General features: G+C 39.2%; 1 protein-coding gene across 1 annotated transcript in view; it reads right to left on the minus strand.

Moving 5' to 3' along the window:
- The window catches only part of gbf1 (golgi brefeldin A resistant guanine nucleotide exchange factor 1), a 138,012-nt gene extending 118,672 nt beyond the window's left edge, over window positions 1-19,340 (minus strand). The window contains exons 1-3 of the mRNA XM_039783515.1: window positions 19,040-19,340; window positions 15,981-16,085; window positions 13,345-13,411 (exon numbers count right to left, since the gene is read on the minus strand). Coding sequence (XP_039639449.1) covers window positions 13,345-13,411; window positions 15,981-16,076 — 163 coding nt within the window. The 5' untranslated portion in view covers window positions 16,077-16,085; window positions 19,040-19,340. The remainder of the gene's footprint in view (window positions 1-13,344; window positions 13,412-15,980; window positions 16,086-19,039) is intronic.
- Window positions 19,341-23,154: the final 3,814 nt, after the last annotated feature.

Below are 23,154 nucleotides of genomic sequence, written 5' to 3' on the forward strand. Positions count from 1 at the left end.
GAGGTTAGCACAACAAGCTGATTGGCGTGCAAGTCAGTTGCATTATGGTCAGCGCGAATGAAATGCCAGAGCTGTTATGTGAATGGAAACACATTGTGTGTTCCTTATGTTTACAATACAAACCAGTTGCCAGTGGGCAAAATGCTAACTCAGTCCCCTGCAAGAGATCGGTGTCAGTCTTTGACACCGTGACTCCTAAAACAGCGAAAGGCTAAAACAAATATTCAAGTAACTTGAGAAGTAAAAATCATACAGCACACTGTTTGACATGGATGATTATTATTGTCGCACAACATGCTTACGTTGAGGACAGGTGACGTAAAGAAGACGTGGGTCTGATCCCGGACTCCCAGAAGGATCAGGTTACACAGGTTCGACCCAGAGCTGCCCTTGGCCACCAGGCCACTGTGAACCCCAGCACTGGGTCGTGCACTGGCTGAATTTGAGTTGCTACAGCCGCTAACTGATGGTCCGTCTCTGTGAAATATAACCACTACAGTAGCTTGGAAATAGTGATATGGGGCAATGAATTTGATAAATGTACTGTTTATCAGACCACAAATGAGACCAAACTTAACTAGCCAGTGCATCCCTCCGCCTCACTCCCTAGGAATGTACTTTGCAGAGAGGAGAGCAGACGGCAGCTCCAAAGATGGACCTTCAGTTAGAAAATGTTTTCTTTAAAACCCAGAATATGGCACCTAAATGCACTAAATGCGTTTAGTTTTGACAGTTATATTACTGTATGCTATTTAAGCAATAAACATTTTGATTTTTTCCACAGAACATAAGTTAAATCAATTAGTTATTCATTTTGGAAATTGTCGTATTTCTCTTTTGTATATTTACTATTGTATGAGTACCCAAATACTCGATTAATCCATGAAATAATCTGTAGAATACTTGATTACTAAAATAAGCAATAGCTGCAGCCCTAAAAAAAAGGTATGAACTGAACTGTGACTTCTGTGTATCGCTACACCCCAAATAAACAGCATTTTAAGTCGTGTATTGTAGCCTCTGAATAGGTTTTGTATAAACACAACTTGAGCAGTAATAAATTGTGCTGGTGCAAACAGATTAAAGTGAGGTTTAATCAGTGACTTAGTTTAGATGGTGACAAAAAGCAAACATGAATTTTAAATATGTGGAAATGTCTATTTCCACACTGATTTGTGTGTTGAATAATGTAAAATCAGATTCCAAATCAGATTTTTTTTTTTAAATCAGAAAATGGTGTGGAAATTCCTCTATGCATGCTGTAAGCTTTAGTGTGAATGTCATTTTGTTGGGTCCAAGCTGCCCTCTTCTTCCTCCTCCTCCTCCTCCTCCTCCTGTCTTTTGGTGCTCATGAGGGCTAGTTTGTTTTGCTCACATCTTGCCCAGTGTTCCTGTCAACACATCCATATCCTCCGCGTCACCCTGGACCCTCTCTTCCATCCAACCCTCAGCTCTGTCCATGCCTGAGCCCGATCCCCCTCCAACCTAACAGACACCCCAGCTGGCATGATTAATAGCCCTCTGCTGGGACGCTCCATCCACTCAGCACATTGTTGAGAGCCTCTGAAACAGTACAACAGTTGCATCCCCTCTTCACACTGGTCCTAAGCCCTGCCTGTCAGTCCCCGGTTAGGGCACTGTTAACTGGCCAGATTTACAGCTACTAACCAGTACTAGGTGGCAGCCTGTCTGGGGAGGGGGGAGCAACTCCTATTAATCATAGCTCTTTTGATGGGAGCTTTTACAACCGGTAGGCCAAAGGCTTGCCACTGTATAACACCTGTATAATCCATGGCGCCTCCCATCTACCATCAATCACAACTACACATCCATTCAGCTAGTATGTATATTCTCTGTGATAACATGGCATTTAGTTTCATTTATTTAAGAACAACAGGTGACCTGAATCTTGCTCTCAGAAGCCAGGCGACACTAATCAGTCAAATTAATTACAAATGGAGGTTCAAATCTCTAATAAACCCAATCTCAGTTCAGATAAAATATGATTTACAGAAGGTTTTCTTTTAAGTATTTCAACGTTTAGTCAACAGAAAATTAATGGCCAACAAATCCAATAGTTGAATGACGAATTATTTAAGTAAAACTACCAAACAATTGCTAGTTCCACCTCAAATGTGAGACTTTGCTACTTTTCCTTGTTTTATATCGTAAGGTGAATGTCTGTGGTTTGTTTCTGTTGATCAGACAAAATAAGCAATTTGTCACCTTGGGCTCTGAGAACTTAAAAAAATTAATAATCCTCAGAATAATCAAAAGCCAAATTAGTCATTCGTTGAGGCCTACTTCACAACAGTGCAAACATTTCAAAATGAATGCTTTAAAGGGTCAATCAAAAACAGACTAGGTGTTACCAGGGATGTACTTCGTGTTCCCATAATAATAATAATAATAATAATAATAATATAGTTTCATATGGCATACTAATGAAATGACATTTCATAGTTGCCAAGAGTTTACAGTTGATTTGAGACATTCAGCCTTTTAACGTTTGCTTTTAATGGTTTTAATTGTTTAGTCGATCAAAAGCAATGTCATTTGAACAGGAGTGATGTGAAAAACTGCACTGTAATGCCTAAAATATGTTGTCTTCACTATGTTTTCACCATGTCAAATTTAAGACTTTTTAAATTTACCATTAAATATAAACAAATAAAATTTGTTTTGTCTGTGGCACAATACGAAAGAGACCAATAACAAGGAAGCTGATCGGCTGCAAAATAAGTTGCATGTTGGTCTCATTTGTAGTCGTAATACAGCGAAATTATATTTGGACTAGCGAAAGGAAGAACTACAACACCACAAAATAAAAAATAAATAAATAAATAAAAACATTGTAAAGCACTGCGGGAGCATTTCAATAAATATTATAGGTAGCGTTGCATGGACGTAGGAAAATTAAGACCTGTTCAAAATTATTTAAGACCTAGAACACAATACTGCAAATTTAAGACTTTTTTTAGGCCTAAAATTTTGATTTCGAAATTTTAGATGTTTTTTAGACTTTTTAAGACCCTGCGGAAACCCTGGGTTTTTCCAACAAAGTAATTGGTGTCTGTACGGCAAGTCTTTTCATGTTCACGCTGTTGTTTTTTTGCAATATTCTCATTGTGTCCCAGGCTTTTTACACTAGACAAACCTGAAACATAGTCAGGTCAACCATCAACATGACAGAGTCAATGACAGGACAATCCCTCAGACAGTGTGAAGCATAGCATACCGTAAATGTATCTACAGGTGCAGATTCTGGCCAGTTGAATGGAAAATCCGCTCAATGTTAAAGAACTGAGTTATGAGATAGAGCCTTTGAAAAAAGTAAGCAAAGTAAGCACACATATAGCAACTATGATTAAAATGAGGTTGCTGACATTAACATGCATGATTTCTGGGAAATTAATTCTCAAAAACTGGAGCAGCCAGGCTAAGAATCGGTTTATCTGTAATCATCAGTAACCGTATCACAATGACAGTTATTTGTACACATAGTAAGACCAGTCTGAACTATTGCACAAAGCCTTAACAATAATATAACTGGGACAAATTAATCCGTAAAATTTACAAGATTGCGCGAAACATGACATCGACATTTGGCAGTATGTTCCATTACGTTAATTTTTGTATGGTTGTTACATTGACTTAGCTATATTTCAGGGCTCAAACAATGAATCAATTAATTGCTCAGTCAATTAATAATCGAGTAACCATTTCTTTCAAGCAAAAATACAAAAGATTCACTAGTTCAAGGTTCCCAAATGTGTAGAGCTTCAGCTTTTCTTTGTCTTCCATGATCAGAAACTGAATATCTTTGGGTTTTAGACTGTTGTACAACAAGCAATTTGAAGACATCAACATGAATTTGAGAAAGTGTAAAGGGTATTTTTTTCCTGTCATTTTATGAACCAAATTAATGTTCAAGAAAAATGTAATCAAGCAGATTAATCAATAATGGAAATAATCATTTGTTGCATATTTTTGTTTCTGTGCAAGCACAGATCATTTATCTAGCTACGTATGCCAAGCCTAGGTAAATCTGACCACGTCGTAAAAATAACACTGACAGCAGGACTGAGAATTTAACCCGTGATCTCATGCCTAAAGCTAAGGGACACCCGGGCCACGCGGCAGACATGTAAAGAATTGCCGTGAGGCAGATTCTCCTTGTTCAGAATGCCTTCATGAGTAAACATATTTGCATAAGTGGCTGAGCGACGTGAATTATGGTTCCTCTTCCTCGGCATTTGCCAGCTGCCTTCTGCTGGTTCAATTGGGAGTGATTTATGTGTGAAGATCAGGTGGCAGGGAAAAGGAAGAGCGGGGTGAGAGGGTGTAAGGGGGGGTAAAAGGCCACAACCAAGTGCTCGGGCTGCAACCCCCCCGAGGCCCGCCAGCGCCTGCCTGACCACAGCTGGGCACCAAGACGACACCCACTCACGCTTGACCTTGAAATAACACGGAGAGACGGCATGTGTGCGTTCTCTCTTGACGACTGACAAGATTGTAAAATGTGATGAATTAGTGAGGTTGTCGGTAACTCATGGATTAGGCTGTGTGAAAACAAAAGGAAACATTTTCAAAACACAAGCGTCATAAATAATGATGACACTGAGCACCTTCATTTCATTCATTTACTATTACAACAGATAAAATACATGAATGAGTGCACACAATGGTTGTCACTTGTTAGGGCCTATAACTACCTTATTAAAAATATATTATTTTTGTCATAATTCTACTATTCCATGCCAAATTAGCTCTGCTTTGTGCTCTGCTTTGGGGAAAGCACGATCATTATTGTAAAAGGTCAGCTGGAGAGTAATCAAATCATCCTCCACAATGTTCATTCTGCAAATCCACTGCCATGCCCCCTGATATCTACTTCTGGTGCTGTGCTGGTGATTCGAGTCAATTAGAGGTGTGCTTGTGAATTTCGTTAGTGTTTGGATGAAAAGGAGAAAGCTGTCAGTCAAAAGGCCACTCTGGCTTTGTATCTGGGGGGCTGCAAGGGGCTCTAAACCTGTATTTGTATGAATAAAAATGAAGGGATTTAGGAACAGACTGTTTCTTCTGCAGACTTGTCAAAAATCTGACCTTCGCTGCAGCAGAGGGGGTTGATGTGAGAGGAGGGTGGAAGGGAAAGAATTGAAGATTTGAAAAGCTGAGGCTCAGTGAATTCTGGATAAAAAAAAAGGTGTACCTGAAAAGAATAGGTGCGCAGGAGAGGAAATAAATGTATGTCAGACTGTTCTCTCTCTCTTACTCTCTGAGGTATAGTCCAGCAGTAAAATAAATCCAAAGAATTATTCAACAAGAGATTGAGACAGATTTGTCTGTGTGATGACAATCCTATACGGGAGAGACCTCCTGTCAATGTCAGTTAAGAGACAAAGACTCAATCTGCAGCTCAAAACATTGTTTCAGATGTTGGAACACCAAATACAATAGTACTTTCTCTATTTCTGCAATCTTACATGTGGCATATTTGGAGTTTATGCTTATATGCAGCAACAAATCAAATCTTAGAGCCAATTTGTCACTATCAGTTTCTTGTTTTTAATTCCAGCGTAATGCCTGGATTAGACGCAACACAAACCACATGGCTATTCATGTTATCACAACAACTTCTGATCCGTTTAGCCAACTGTTGGCCAACTAGTACGGATGAAATCATATCACATGACAAGGCAAAATAATAATAATAATAATAATAATAATAATAATAATAATAATAATAATCAAACTAATATGAAATTGTGAACAACATATAGTCACAAAAACAATTAATGTGTAATTACCAATCAAAGTTTTCTACGGGTTTAATTAGGGTTGGGCATCGTTTAGATTTTAACGATTCTGATTCCAATTCTTCCTTTCGATTCCGGTTCTTATCGTGTTTTTTTGGCTTTGAGTGGTGGAGTTGAAACGGGTCACATGCTCATTTCATTTAAATTTAATGGTACGCACAATCCAGGGTTGGGTACCTAGCTCAATATAATGGTGTATATCTTTAATGCAGCAGGAAAAGAAACCCAAAAGGTAAAATTTGCATTATTTATTAATCAAACAAAAAATTGCCCACATTTTTTGTGTAAAAACTGTGGAATGTCAATAGGTCAGTAGTGCTCCAACATAATGAAAAAGGACTTCAACCTGCCTATTGTAGAAGCCATAGGGCATACCAGACTGAACATCTTGTACAAAATGGTTTGGGATCATGACATTAACCCCTGCACCATTAAAGATGTTACGTACAAATTTACTAAATGACTGAACTGATGCTTAACTGTTTTAAACAATATATGTACCATTGTGTTCTTTAAGATTAAAACCAAAAGAACCTATGTAGGACACAAAACACCATTCTTTTTGGCAACCCAGTACATATTTAAAGACAGATGCTGGCCACAAAGCTGTGGAAAGCACTTAATGATATGGGTCTAATGAGGTTAGGGATGGGGCATTAGATATTAGGCTCAATCCAAACCATCCCATTTATATCAGAGGAAAGGCCCCCGCTTCCTGGGCCCGATTTGCCTGGCTGACTGAGCAAGGTGGAGCTGAAGCATCACAACACATGGTCCATCGTTGGGTCATCTTCTTCAACTGTGCTCTCATTGTTCAGGAGTCAAGAGAGGACCTTGCATTTTCCAGGAGTAGAAGGAAACTTTTTTTCTGCTTTCAGAAAAGAGAGACAAGACTTCCTTTCCCAGAACAATTTATCTCTCTGCTTGACAAGACTCCCTGCTATATTTACCCAACTAAAATTGCAGATGATATACTTCCAGCTGCACTACTCTCCAGCTCCATGGCACATGGTCCTGTCAATCACACTAGTTACAATAGCAGAGGACCGCCAGAGCAGCGAAACCCTCAGCGAGACAGAGAGAGCGACAGAGAAATATAGAAAGAAAGAAAGCAAGAGTAGACAGACAGAGGGGCTGAGAAACCTTGTGGGGACTAATTCATATTTCCTTTGCTAGTTGGCTTCAGGTGTTAGAGGGAGCAGAGATACACACCAGAATGAATGGAATTACTGGGCTTTCATTAAGCAGACAGCTGGGCCGCTGCGAAGCCTCAAAGCAGCAGCAATGCACAGCCCACCCGCAAGATTTCCGGCCAAAATATTGCTGTGTTCCTGTATGAGAGATATATTAGGTTGTTATGCTGCTGCAAAAACAAAACAAATTGATCAGTCTGTCAAGCACAGAATTGAGCTCTACTGTGGCTATTTGCTCTCCATTTTGTCTCTTATCAGGGCATGGATGTAACATTTCAGAGACTGGATGCACAGGGGATTTGGGCTTAAGGATGCAACAAGGCTTTCAAACATCCTTGACATGGACTCATTACTTCATGCAAATGCCCTTAAAAAGCTAGGGGGAAAAATTCAATTTTATATATTCGACTTCCATTCTGGTCAAATACAGTAACTGTAAAGGAATCTGTTTAAGCGAGGATAACAGAGGAACAAAGGCTTTTGGTGATTTGAGGGCTGAAGGTAAAGGGTTATAGGGAGAGGAAAAGTAAAGAGTAGGGTGAGCCAGTGTGGTGGACTCCGCCTCAGCCAGCAGCGCCTGTCCATCTCACAGTGACAAAGGCATTCCCTGGAGTAAGACAGCAGCGGTGGGGGCTCAAACTGTGCAGCTCCATGTGTTGCATCTTTCCCATTGCTCACAACTTCTACAACTGGAGCTGTAGGGCTGTGAGAGCTGCCAGGCCTCTCATTGCAAAGGCATGACAACATGCAGGATTTTCGTCAGAGCCAGCTTAGGTCTCACCCTTTTCCACCAAGGCAGTTTGAGGGCCGGTTCCTAATCTCCAACCAGTTCTTAGCGTTTCGACAGCCAAATACTCGGCTCTCTACAGGGGAAAACTGGTTCCAGAGCAGCATCAACACTTTGCTGGTGTAGAACCAAGAACTACTTACGTCAGGGGCTCGGGGCGAGATTATTGTGACCAAAAAGACCAACTAAAACTTTGTGACTGGCCGCCATTTAAAAAAATAAAATAAAAATAAAGAGTTTCGGTATGGACATGAAATCGAAGCAGCACTGGTCCGTTTATAGCGTTTGATGAGTCTCAAAACCTGCACACGTTAAAGTTAATTTAACTGACGTTAGGTGTTAGCTGTTTGGCAGCCCGCGACAAATACATCAACGTATGGGAAACACTGCTCACTTGCTGTGGACCTTTGATTTAATTCATTAGCTTACTGTGGTAACACATGTCACTGCTTCCTAAGGCTGAGTTTGCGTTTCCATTTGAAAAACCTGGAAAAGAACGCAGATGGACTCGGCCTTTAATTGAATATAAGAATAGTTAGATTATTTTTCTGTTAATCGACTCAGCTGTAATTAGGACAAAACATTAATCTTTCTTTGACCGTATGGAAATATGAAGTTTTCGCATCAGTGATGAAGCATTCAAACTTACAGTCTTACAGGTAAATGGACTGCATTTACACAGCGCTTTTCTAGTCTTAGCAACTACTCAGGCAACATTCACACCATTCATGCACATATTCATACACTGGTGGCCGAGGCTGCCATACCATGCCATGTCATCTGAAAGTAGGCTACACATTACAACCAGTTGTATGGCCAAGGCTACAATCCCAAAAAAAACAACTACAGAATGCTAATAATATGTAAAACAACTGAAAATTGCCATCTTTATTCTAATCCGTTTAGAGAAGGAGGCAAAACAAGCATACACATACAACTTGTCAATCAGACCAAGTACTTCTTGTAGGTGATTTTAATATCCATGTGGACGTTGACAATGACAGCCTGAGTACTGCTTTCAACTCATTACTGGATTCAATCGGTTTCAGTCAGAGTGTGCACAAGGCGACGCACTGTTTTAACCACACCCTCGACCTTGTGCTGGCATATGGTATTGAAATTGAGGATTAAATAATATTTTCGCAGAATTCGGTATTATCAGATCATTCTTTAATCACTTTCGAATTCTTACTACCTGATTATATTAAAATAGATAAAAGCTCCTACACCAGATGCTTATCTGACAGTGCTATAGCTAAATTTAAAGAAGATATTCCAACAGCATTCGACTCTATGTCATGCCTTAACATAACAGAGGACCTGTATGTTAACCTCAGTCCCTCTCAAATTGATGCATTTGTAGACGGTGTTACGAACTACGCTCACGGACGACCTTAGACTCCGTCGCCCCCTGAAAAAGAAGATGATGAAGCAAAGGAAACTAGCACCTTGGTATAACTCCCAAACTCGCAAATTAAAACAAATCTCGCAAAACCTCGAATCGAGTGTAGTGCGTTCCACCAAGGTGGAAGAATCTCGTTTGGATTGGCAAGAATGTCTCAAAACCTATAGGAAGGCCCTAAGAAAGGCCAGATCAGACTATTACTCATCACTAATAGAAGAAAACAAGAACAACCCAAGGTTTCTTTTCAGCACTGTCGCCAGGCTGACAGATAGCCACAGCTCTACTGAGCCATCTATTCCTCTAGCTCTGAGTAGTGATGACTTCATGAGCTTCTTCAATGATAAAATTACAACAATTAGAGATAAAATTCATCACCTTTTACACTCAACTTCTAACGGTTCACCTTTAAACGCAGAGTCGATAGAAATAAAGACTAGTCTCGACATATACTTAGACTGCTTTTATCCTATAGACCTTCAACAATTAATGTTAAAGATACCCTCCGCTACGCCACTCTACCTGTCTCTTGGACCCCATCCCAACGAGACTACTCAAAGAAGCATTACCTGTGGTTAACACCTCATTACTAGATATGATCAATATGTCTCTATTAACAGGTTATGTACCACAGTCATTTAAAGTAGCTGTGATAAAACCTCTTCTGAAAAAAACCACCCTCGATCCTGAGGTCTTAGCAAACTATAGACCTATATCTAACCTTCCCTTTCTATCCAAGATCCTTGAGAAGGTGGTTGCTAATCAGTTATGTGATTTTCTACATAGCAATAGTTTATTTGATGACTTTCAATCAGGATTTAGAAAGAATCATAGCACAGAGACGGCACTGGTGAAAATTACTAACGACCTTTTAACTGCTGCAGACAAAGGTCTTGTCTCCATTCTTGTTTTACTAGATCTTAGTGCTGCATTTGACACAATTGACCATTCAATCCTGTTACAGAGATTGGAACACTTGGTTGGCATTAAAGGAATTGCTCTGAGTTGGTTTAGGTCCTATTTCTCTGATCGATCTCAATTTGTGAATGTTAATGATAAATCCTCCAAGTACGCTAAAGTTAGCCATGGGGTTCCTCAAGGCTCAGTGCTTGGACCAATTCTATTCTCCTTATATATGCTTCCTCTAGGCAATATTATTAGAAAACACTCAATTAACTTTCACTGTTATGCGGATGACACCCAATTATACTTGTCAATCAAACCAGACGAACCAGTCAGCTAGCTAAATTTCGCGCGGCATTAAGGATATAAAATCCTGGATGACCTATAATTTTCTGATGTTAAACCCTAACAAAACTGAAGTTATTGTGCTGGGCCCTAAACACCTCCGAACTTCATTATCTAGAGATATAGCTACTCTGGATGGTGTTGCCCTGGCCTCCAGCACCACTGTTAGAAATTTAGGAGTTATCTTTGATCAGGATATATCCTTTAATGCCAATCTAAAACAAACCTCAAGAACAGCCTTTTTTCATCTTCGTAACATTGCCAAAATTAGGAATATCCTGTCTCAAAACGACGCTGAAAAACTAGTCCGTGCATTTGTTACTTCCAGGCTGGACTATTGTAATTCCCCACTGTCAGGTTGCTCAAATAAGTCTATTAAGACTCTCCAGCTGATCCAGAATGCTGCAGCGCGTGTTCTCACAAGAACTAAGAAAAGAGATCATATTTCTCCTGTATTAGCTTCTCTGCATTGGCTTCCTGTTGAATCCAGGATTGAGTTTAAAGTCCTTCTCTTGACCTACAAAGCTCTAAAAGGTCTAGCGCCATCATATCTAGAAGAGCTCCTAATACCCTATTGTCCTACTAGAGCACTGCGCTCCCAGAATGCAGAGTTACTGGTGGTACCTAGAGTCTCTAAAAGTAGAATGGGAGCTAGAGCCTTCAGTTATCAGGCTCCTCTCCTATGGAACCAGCTCCCGATCTGGGTTCGGGGGGCAGAAACTGTCACCTCATTCAAGAATGAACTTAAAACTCTCCTATTTGACAAAGCTTATAGTTAGGGAGTGAGGAGTTGCAGTGTTCACCTAACTGGCCCAACTGCTTCTCTTCATAATTGTTAGATTAATAATACATAACAAAGTAGAGGGAGGCAGGCCAGCCAAGCCAGATCCGGCAGGGGAGAGTTCTAAGCCCGAAAACGCTACCTCTCCTTATGACCTGTCTCTCTTAGTTACCTGTTATAGTTACGCTGTTATAGTCCTAGACTGCCGGGGGACTTCCTACCTTTGACACACTGAGCTGCTCTCTCCTCTCCCTTTCTATTACTGTTACTATTACTATTACTATTTGTGTGCAGCCCGTCCCAGAAATGCTTGTTACTAATCCTAGCTTCTGGGGAGTTTACTCCCCGGAGTCCTTATGCTTTTTTTTCCCCCAGCGTATTTCCTTGGAGAACGTTGGCACCAAGATCCTGGTTGCAGCTGTCGCCGTGGTCCTGCTGCACTCCCTGCTGAACTCAGCGATGCCCTGCAATGTCATGCTGCGTCCTGCTGAACCCTGCAGCTTCCCGCTACACCCAGTCACTGTTCCATTATTAATGTGACTACTATCGCCACTGTTCATCACACCCCCAACCGGCTCGTCAGACACCGCCTACCAAGAGCCTGGGTCTGTCCGAGGTTTCTTCCCAAGAGGGAGTTTTTCCTCGCCACTGTCGCACTGCTTGCTCTTGAGGGAATTACTGGAATTGTTGGAATTGTTGGGGCTTTGTAAATTATAGAGTATGGTCTAGACCTACTCTATCTGTAAAGTGTCTCGAGATAACTTATGTTATGATTTGATACTATAAATAAAATTGAATTGAATTGAACTTGTGTGTCTTAAACTATTCTAGACGATCTTAATTTGCAACATAAAAGCCCAACCCTTACATTTTTCAAGCTATTTGAAAAATACAGATATTAGAAGTAATGTACTTTTAACTGTATCTCAGGTGGATGCTACTGCATATAATGCTAACCATTGACATATTTTTTGTACGGAGACACTTGCACTCTACATACCATTTACCACCATTGTCTTCTCACAAAAAAAAAAAAAAATTGTCAAACAGCAATCTGTCAAAACAAACAAAACTTTAAGACAAAAAAGCCTAAGTGACAGTTTCCACTGTGAAATCTTTGAATAACAGAGAAAGAATCAAACATAAGTTTTTGGGGATTTTTGCAGATTCGGGGTGCTTTCACACCTGACCTATTTTGTCCAGTTCAGACAATCACACCAATGGCTCAAACAGAGTTATACCCAGGTCGACTGTGTGTTTGAATGGGGTAACCCTCCTCCATCTACTCGGCTTCGCGACCCAGGGTCCAAACAAATTATGTGATTGGTTGGAAATGACAGTGGGGCAGTCATCACAGGTCGCCGCTTATGGTGGTCGCACACTTTGAAATACAACAACATGAATTTTGTCTCAGGGTGCTTTACACTGGATATTCACCATAGACTGTATAAAACTAGGATTTTCAAAGGCAGCTTCAACAACAGCAGAGCGGAGAGGTTCAATTAATTTGTCCACTGACAGCGAGTGCCCTGATGTTCACTAATCTACCCCGGTCTCAAAAGTTGACTCTGCTAGTGACATTTTGCAGAGCGGTAGTGGCGTTTTACAGGCACAACTGCCGTTAGAAGGTAAACATATGAAAAGTTATGTTTAATTCTCTCGGCACCGCCAGACACCCGTCTGCAGACTTCTGTACCCAGCAGCCGCATATTAGTTATTGTGGTATACAGATGGACTGGGGTATGTGATAATTTAGCAGTTCACTGAACATGACGTGAAAGCCCCGCTCATTTCTAGCACTTAAGGTAATTGTTATGCATTTTTCCCGGGTTGTAACCCAGGTGATCTCTGAATTGTCATGACCAGGGATACAACCATGTTGACTGGCTTGGTTTGAATTTCCAAAAGGAGGGTTGAACACTGAGCAGACACCTGGTCCACCCTGGTCACTGGTGTGAAAGTATAAATCTGGTGCATTTACCAGTTTGGTTTGCCTAGGCTTGTGTGGAAGCTGTCAGTCAAACAGCTTGGCCCCATCAAACTGGTACTAGTCTTACATCGCCAGACCTACCTATACCATCACCTTACACCCAACCTACATCAGCCGCACATACCTTTTATGTTGTTGAGTATTTCCTTGAGGTGGCCAAAGCTGTTAAGTAACGGGTCCTGTTCTTCATCCTGGGCAGAGAAAAGACATGATAAGAACACGATGGGAGCATGAGAGGACATGCACACTGTGAGTGGATCATTTAATGCCATCCATATTTCCATTTCTTCAAACAAAGCTGACAAAAGATGCAAGAAAGTGCTATTTATAGCCTTTTTTACTAACAAAATGTTAGGTATCCATCACATCCAAGATTTCCACTCCTGTTTCCTTCAATTTCCCAATTGTCCCATTTCCCGCCATTTCTGTTGACAAACTTCATTAATTTGCAACAGGTGGACTTCAAGTTCTTGAGATGAGTTAGCGATGATCAAAGTAACATTTTAATGAGGAGTGTCTGTATTCTGATTTGACTTCATTTCTAAGAATAAGAAGGCAAAACAAGACATTTTGAACATTTTTAATTAAGTCAACACCACAACTAACTTTGGAAAGCTGAAGCAGCAAATAATTATTAATTAGATCACTAGACCTGATACATGCTGTCCCTTCTACAGCAGCAATCACTGACTGCAAAATACAGTGGTGCTCATAAGTTTATGAACCCATGCTAAAGTTGACTAAAAAGAAAGAAAAATTTACAAAAATCTTCTTTTGGAAATTGATGCCTTAATTAAAAGAAATGAGGAAAAAGCCAACCTTTAAGGATACCAATTTTCTTTGTGAACGAATAATGTATCGTAAATAAATAAATGTTCTTCCTTAAAATACAGAGGGCATAAGTATACACACCCCTATGTATGTATTTCATGGATCCAGGATACTATGCGTCCTGATAAAGTTCCCTTGGCCGTTGGAATTAAAATAGCCCAGCCTAATAGCTGGTTTGATTTGCATTGAGAGATGATTTTATGGAAAGTAATCCATGCCTATCTCTAGGTATGGTGAAGGGTATGTGATGATGTGGGGCTATTTTAAATTTGACGTTACTGGAAATAAAGTTGCCAAATCAAAAAGGAGTGACTAGTAAAACCTGAAGTTAAAGGGTAATTACCATTTTTATTAGCTGGACCCTATTTTCCTATGTTTTTGTGTCTAAGTGACTGATTGGAACAACAATCTTTGACATTGGTCCAGTATTAAGCGAGAGCTCTGCAGTCGGCAATCAGAGAAACAAGCTACAATGTAAGTTAATAGGACAATTGTGCAGCTTGTATTTAGCTTCAGAAAAGTGCTCGTTTTGCCACTGACAGGCTCAGATTAATATTCTAAGTGTCTGACAACATTATGGAAAGGATTTCTGAGGAGGTCAAACTTTCTGTTAAAGAGTAAGATCCTTTTTTTAAACAAAAACATCCACGAAATAAACCCACCAGACTCCTTGTAAATAAACAGTCATTTTAGAATCGTAAAAAACACTTAATTCAAAGTCGACAGACACAAAATAAAACTATGAAAAGCTGTTTTGGGTCGTCTTTCCACTTTTCCAACCATCACAACTCACATAGTTTACTGATTTACATGTGAAAATATGTTGGCTCTATACACGCTCACAACGTTTTTTTAAATGGAGTCTAGTGGGTTTAGCGCTAGCAACCTCCGAGCTGTTTCTGGTTAAACAGAAAGATCTCAAAGAGGTTTTTAAAAGGTCTATCTCTGAAGAGATCCTCTCCATAATGTTCTCAGACACTTAGAATAACAATCCGAGTCTGTCAGCGGCAAAAAACATTTACCAAATTGACGATGCACATTTGCCCCATAGGGTTACATTGTAGCCCATTCTGTGGCTGCCGGTTACAGCGTGCACGCTTAACACTGGACCAATGTCAAACATTATTGTTCCTATCAGTCACTTACACACAAATACATAAGAAAATTAGCCTCAAAATCCAGACCCAAATCCGAAATATTAAGGGTCTGGCACTGAGTAATGAAAATGGCCCAACTTGAGGGGCGGCACCAAGCATGCATTTGAAAATCTCACTGCACGCAATTGGATAACACTAGGACCAATCACAACAAACACGGGTACGGGGGCGTATCCAGAGCCCGATACGCGCTAGCGACGGAGGAGCCAACTGGTAGATTAAACTCTTAGCTACCAGCGGAGCTAACTGGTAGATTAAACTCTTAGCTACCAGAGGAGCTAACTGGTAGATTAAACTCTTAGCTACCAGAGGAGCTAACTGGTAGATTAAACTCTTAGCTACCAGCGGAGCTAACTGGTAGATTAAACTCTTAGCTACCAGCGGAGCTAACTGGTAGATTAAACTCTTAGCTACCAGAGGAGCTAACTGGTAGATTAAACTCTTAGCTACCAGCGGAGCTAACTGGTAGATTAAACTGTCGTCATCTGGCCCGCCTATATCAGATACACCGATTTGATTGGTGCAGCTCAGCTACAAGGGCAGAGTTAATGAGCATCGTTACTCGATGCCAGAGGGACTCGCTGATTCGCATATTCAAATTGTGCTCTCACGAGAACTCTGGATTTCCAGGGTATAAGAAAATAGGGTCCAGGATGGAAAAAAAAAAAAAAAAAAAACAGTAGTTACCCTTTAAGTCAGTTTTCATATCTTTAGTTAATTTAACCTGAACTCAGTTAAAAGTAGCAAATATAAGTGCTGTGTTTTAACTTACCAGTGGAGTGTGGGTATTCCATCTGGAGTTCCTCTTGATAGCTCCAACAACAGTACTGATTTCACCCTGGACGATGTAGATATTCTTGTCCACCATGCTGCTTTTCTGAGAGAGAAAAAAGGAGGAGGGGATAGTTGATTTTGGCAGAAATTCTAGCCAGGGCTTGGTGATAACTCTAAATAATCACTTAAAGTCTCTGTATAAAACAGTATTGTTGCAAAATGATTATATCAAGATATCATGATTGACAGTTGTCAGGTCTAGATGAAATATAACAAGTTATATTTTAATGAAATCTGTCACATCATAACTCTTGAAGAACAAAAATACATTCTTTTTTAATATATTGTTTTATTACACTGTTTTTGGTTTTAATGTCGTCACTCTTCCATCTCACGAAACGGATACACTTCTGTTTGTTAAAGTTAGCATGAAAATTACTGGGAGTCTATATGTTGTGATATTGCGACGATATTGTCGGTTTGACTATTGGTGCTTTCACAAAATATTTTTTACAATGAGATTTAAGATAAATACTCATCAAACTGTGGTTTCAAGTGAAAAAAATACATATTTTTTTCCAGCTATATACTGACTATGTTGACATGCATGCACAAAAATAGTGTGATGTTAAACCAAATCTGCAATTCTTCAAACGATATTCCCTCAAAATGTTTCACAACAGATTTTCTGAGAACACTGAGTTAGTGTGCTTGTTATTATCAATTTAGACAACGTAATTGTATGTCACAATATCTTGATCACAATATGATTCCACTGAAAGACGATAAATGATCATATTGAGTTATTGCCTAGCCCTAGCTATGGATAACAATCATATCCGGTATGAAAATCTGAAATGCTGCAAGAAGTATGAAAATTAAGTCGCCAAGCCTAAAGTCAAACTAAAAACTCTCACCCTCAAATGAATATAGAATCTAAGAACCAAACAGCAAAGGTCCATGTGTACCTTGACAATGCCTAAAAACCAATAAGGATAACCAAACAATATCAAAATGACATTCTGTTCATATTTGACAAGCAGTATGCCTCAAAATGGTAGGATTAACCTTTTTCCTTGTATCATGAAAGCCATGTCAGATAATACTCTTACTTTATAGGAAGATTTAAAAATGTAAAGACTAGGTGGCGGAGGGCACATTCTTTCAAATTCATGGTAAGCAGCCTATTCAAAATAATAAGAGGATAAAAAGGTATGACAGGTAGGGGTCAGGATGTAGAGACTTGTCATATATACGAGTCTTCACTAGCGATTAAGTTTTTCAAACCACCAATTCCAATCTGAATAAGTAATGTAAGTGTGATATTATAATTTCCAACTGCACAGTGCACACAGCAGGGACAGACAATTTAGTCAATTAGTCAGTTAAGGTCAAATGTTTGACAACTAAATGGTTTTGCATTACCAAAAAACTGCCAGCATCACGGCTTACCTTCAATTGCTTTCATTTATTTATTAACAATATGAGAAAGAAGTTTCTCCTTCTAACATATTAATTATGAATGCTGTCATTTAATAAAGCCCACAAGTATAAACATACAGTCACTGCATGCTGTCTCGCTACAGATACTGTGTTGAGCAGGACAACATGAATGGGTTCCTGTTGGATGATAAGACTATTATTGTGTTGCTAGTCTCACATTGCCAGACCTTCCTCCACAGCGCTGCATAGGAAGGTCTGGCTAGTCCACACAGCATTCCTGGATGGTAGAAAAACGTGCTCTGGATTTTTGGCATTTCTTAAATCAATCACAAATCGTCTTGGGCGGTGCTAAGTCCAGACGGAGCCACGGTGCCTCTGCTAAATAGTCTCAGGAAGGAACTTGTTTTGGGGTGTACGTTATGTGTACGTTCAAAAGTAGTTTTAGTTGTGCAACAGAAAACTCTGATTGGACAGATAGTCTAGCTAGCTGTCTGGATTTACCCTGCAGAGATCTGAGGAGCAGTTAACCATAGTCCTCACAAATCCACCAGAGTTTAGAACGCCAACACAGAGACAAGGGAAGGGGACGGGACATCCGAAAACGGACATCCGAAAAGAGTGACATCCGGCGGAATTTCCGGCAGAACAAGAGCATCCCGGAAGTGGAACGTCACGGATATAGACTATTGTGTTGCGTACTGGGTACCAGACAAGAAAACAACGCCGTTTCCAAAATAATGTTAACATGTTAACATGTCTCCCCTCCAGATCAGTACCTTATATACTTGTTTGAATGACAGCTCAGGGGCCAGAGGTGCTCCCTGCTTTTCACAATAGTAACCAGATTAAAAGTCTTCATAAAACGGTTTATTTTGGCAGGTGATGATTTTTACATCTGTTTTTGCATGATAAGAGCTTTTCTAGTGACAGTCATGGTCAGGCTAGCAATGAAGCACATAAATCACAGCATGTTGTTGGGTAAACTCAAGACTTTCTTCCTTGCTCTTAGAAAGCAATGCTAACAACCAGCTGGATAGCACAGCACCTCTGGCTGTAACATGTAAGAAATAAAAAAACAGTCAGGGCTCCAGGCATTTCGTACGTGAATCTAACAAAGACATAGCTAGTGAGACTCTCAACACGTTATAAAAGTGCAACAGAATGCAGTCATACAATAAAAGCAAGTGATATTCTGCTAGCTGGCTGTCTGAAGAGCTAGTAAGGTGCCAGCTGGCTAATTAGATTAACTAGCTAGCTAGTCAGTGGCGTCTAGCTACCTCAACAGGCTAGCTCTCCACCACACTAAGGTGTTGGGACTGTTGACAGTCCTCTGGGACAAACAAAGACACAATGAGAGGACACATGCCTAACATTTAGCTAATATCTATCAACGTACTAAGGAGTTTACAAATGCGTTGCATATGTTGACGTTACCTGCCCAGAAACCTCACAGCTAACTACTTAGCTAGCGTGTCATCTGGCTGAGGAAAGAGGTGTCTTCCGTGTTTGCACTCTCAGACAACAGTCATTTATTTTCCTGATTTAATAAAGCAAAACGCATGTTGTCAGATATGTAAGCACGCTGTTCTGGTTCTCTAGAAATAAACATATTACCTGTATGATGCTGCTATTTCAAAGATGGAGTCCTGCTGTAGCTAATGCTAGCCTAGCTCGGCAAACTAGCAGGCTAGCCGGCCAACAGTGAATGAAGAAGAGCAAAGTTCAGTTCACTACGAGAACAGGACAAACTAAAAGTTTCGGACATTCCACTGCGTGATAACGTAATATTTCCAAACACTACTTATTCATTCACTCTTCAAAGAATGCTCCATAAGTGAATAAAGTGAACACCTTCCTGCAGCTGTCAATCTGGTCTTGGTAAACACACTGACGTGGAAAAGCTCTGCAGTCTCAACCTAGCCTGGTGACAGAGTTTTGATTGACAGGCAAGCAAACTGATCACTTTAAGCGTTATGTAGGGCTTTAAAATGCAAAAGGATACGAGAGAATCGAAGTTTAAGGATGTGTAGCGTTTGTGCAATTTGTCTAACCATATAGACTTACAGGGACTCCCAAAAAAGAAAGCTTCACTTGTGTTACAAAGGAAATAAGGGCGGGACAAAGGTAGCAGTGGTGGAGTAGGGATTGGTTGCGCAGGGTTGATGACGAAAGCACGGCCTGAAGGTCCATTGAAGAGAGCAGTCTGTCTCTGATGCTGTCTATGCTCTGATTCCTTATACTGATGGAACTACTGATGCCATTGACTCTCCTATTGGAAAAGTGTGCTTTAACCCATCTGTGTGTAAGAACAACCATAAGATCCATACTCTATTTCAATATACAGTAATATTGTTTCTGTTTCACCTTGAATAGTTTATTGGAATAAGCCTGTGTACAATTTTTTTACTGGAAAAGGGTTTGGATTCTCCCACAAAACTTATTTTTGAAAAATAAGGTTAAAGAAGTTCAGGTTAAGCCCCTTTTTGTTATATTCAAAAAATATATTGATTTGAGCTGTGCCTTATGTGATTACCATACTGAAAATATTGTCCATCTGTTCTGGACATGTATACATATACCCGTAAACTGTGGCAAGATATTTGTAGATTCATTAATTTTGAACTTCACTGGAAAATCTGTTCTTTGGTTTTGTCAGGTACACTACATTTGAGAAAGAATATTTTCTTATCAGTCTTATAATATTCCTCACTTTAATGTTTTCAAGAAGGAAACGGTTTTATATGTTAAGACAATAACTGGCAAAATCAAAAGAGCTTTTAAAGATGTAAGATTGCAGTGGGTATTTAAGGTTTTCACTTAATTTATTTTCTATTTATTCTTTGCTGACCCCTGGCATGTTGTTATTACTTTACTTTGTTTCATGAATGCTTTTCTTCTCTTTTGCTTTATGTGTATTTTCTTATGTATCTCTTTAACGTAGGAAAGCTTTTTTGCACACCTCTTTTATTTGTCGGGCAGGTGCGTAGGATATGATCAAAAGTAGCAGATCAGAAGCTTAGAAAAGGTCCCGCACACTGACCATTACTCAAGCAATAATTTATTTAGAAAAATACAACGGTGAATGTGTGAATTTACCTGATGATGGTCTAAGAACGAAACGTTGTATTTTTCAAAATAAATTATTGCTTATGTATCTGTTTAAAAAATAAGTAAGGTAATACTGTTTATTTGCACAATTGTAATGCTTACTGATTTAAAATTAAGGAAAAGAAAAAATAGGAAAAAGGAGACCAGTCTCACACTGACAACTAGACTACGTGTACATCTATTTGTATGTCAATTTGAAGTTGGATCCAGCCTGCGCCCCGGTACTTTCAGGGTTTGTTACTGTGTAATTAGACTACTGTTTTATTACTGTATAATGTTGTTTTTTTTATCCTTGGATGACAATAGCCTTAGCTGTGCACTTGAGAAAGGTACGTTTGTTTTCTACTCCAGGCTAATCGATATAAGCTGCTGCAGTGCTATATGACCATGCCTGCTAGTATAGACCCATTTTGAAGGTTCTCGGCTCATTATTATTCCAAATTAAGTAGAAGACATGTATAATAAATGTGTCTGGAGTGTGGGTGCAGTTTGCCTGCCAAAGTCTTTTCTTCTTTCCCCTAAAATACCTGTAAGTACCCAGTACTTACTAAAATACTTACAATATTAATAATTTCTCCTTTCCTCTAAAAGTCCCAATTGTTATTCCCTTGTTCCGCTGTAGCTGTAATTAAGTACCAGTATTTACATGTATGTGTACTGAATCATACGACGATATTAAACCGTAAGTGTAGTCGGGGGCTGTATTATGGAGTGTTGCAATTATTACTTATCATTATTTATTCTCCTCCCTAGTCTCTCTCCTTCTTTTCTCTGTCATTAGTTAGTAGCATCCATGTTACAGACATACCTCACCTGATCTTACAGGTCAGGTCACTAACACTAGCCAAACTCAACCTCCCAGTTCAATATACACTGTTCTGTACTGTACTGGTCTCAATGGCCTAATGTCTGTATGTTTTAACACCATCCAATTGTTCTATGTCTTCATATTTTATTGCACAAATAATAAACAAAGAAAAAATAAAAAAAAAACATCAACATGAATATACTCAATGCAACAAATATTATGCAGAAAAAAAAAAAACTGTCCCTTTTTCATGCAATGAGTAGACAAGACAGAGGATTTTCATCTCTTTTTTGCTCAGCCCCATACTCTTTTTTTAAAAAAAAAAAAAAAAAAAAAAAAAAAAAAAAAAATTTTTTTTTTTTTTAAAAAAAAAAAAAAAAAAAAAAAAAAAAAAAAAAAAAAAAAAAAAAAAAAAAAAAAAAATATATTTTGTGCGTTAAGCTCTGCAAGGTGAGCTACCCAGGCACCTAGTCTTGTGAGATCTTTATTAGATCCAGCATTAAGAAACGCTGTAATATTTAAGTAGTAATGGATGCAAAACAATGTATTCTTTGTGTTAGCTCATTGTCTGGTAAAACTGCACAATATTCTTAGTATCATGTTAAATGTTGCAGGCCTTTCAAGTCTGCTTATGTGTTTTAATGTATATCCACCTTCTTTATCAATGTGGTATGAAAGACTACCATAGATTTTTCCTTATGAGAGATTGTCCAATGAAATAAAGGAACCTCTTAGCATGCGTTTTGGTTATGAGTGGCCAGAAATAATCTTGTGGAGTACATTGAGCTTCATTATTTTAGTAACCCTATCGTGTTTTGTTTAGCTGTGAACATCCTGGTGTATTTCTCCCACTGGTTGCTGTTGAGGTTGTGTCTTTAGGCTCCTGTTTGCTTATGATTGTTGGATGGAATGATATTGCTTCCCTGTTATGTTCTGGTAGGTTTTTTTTAACAACAAAAAAGGCAGTGTTTGTATCAAAGGACTTTAGAGAATGTACCAATCTAATACAATGACCCAACGATCAGTCACAAAACAATGTATGTGTGTTTGCTGTATATTGGGTGGAGGCCTATATGTAAAGATTGCACAGTGACAATCCTACAATTTCTTATCTCTCTCTCTCTCTGTGCAATCAGAAGCAGCCATTTGCTCAACATTTCCACTCAAAGTATTGCTCTGTGTTTAAAGCATGTAGAATCTACAGCATGTGTGTCAGACCTCTGTGTTTGCTCTTTGCAAAGTGTTTGATCACCTGTGGGATTTGTAATTGCAAAATTTCATCAGCAAATATATGCATGTCATTTTCCACGATAGCAAATACGTCTGCAACATCGAGGCAATAACTTTCTTAATTTTTTTTTCTCATGCACTTGTATGTACATTTGCAACGTTCTCACAGATGGTATAGAAAATCTATCCACATGTGGAAAACAAACATGCGGTCACAGATTGGTTTAATCATCACTGCCTAAAGAACAAGCTTCAGTCATCAAATAAATAGTATCTTTCTATAAGAAATCATCTTTAATAACCATGCAGTTGTGTTGAATATCCTCATTTGATCCACCAAATTCCTCTCCAATCTCTGTTCAGCTGCATATGAAACAGCTGGATTTCTCTTGATTACATTTCCTTCATCCAAACTGAAAATATTTACGTAAGCTCTTTGACGTGAGTCAGTTCATCATTAATTACAGGCATGAGAATATAGGAGAAAATAATTTATTTAAAATTCTTTAGACAAAACACCAAAATTACCCATTTACACCACTTTGCCAGGCTCCAGGTGATGGTTCTATGCTTCACTGAGGGA

This window comes from Perca fluviatilis, chromosome 19 (assembly GCF_010015445.1).
Source record: "Perca fluviatilis chromosome 19, GENO_Pfluv_1.0, whole genome shotgun sequence".
NCBI classification, from domain to species: Eukaryota; Metazoa; Chordata; class Actinopteri; order Perciformes; family Percidae; genus Perca; species Perca fluviatilis.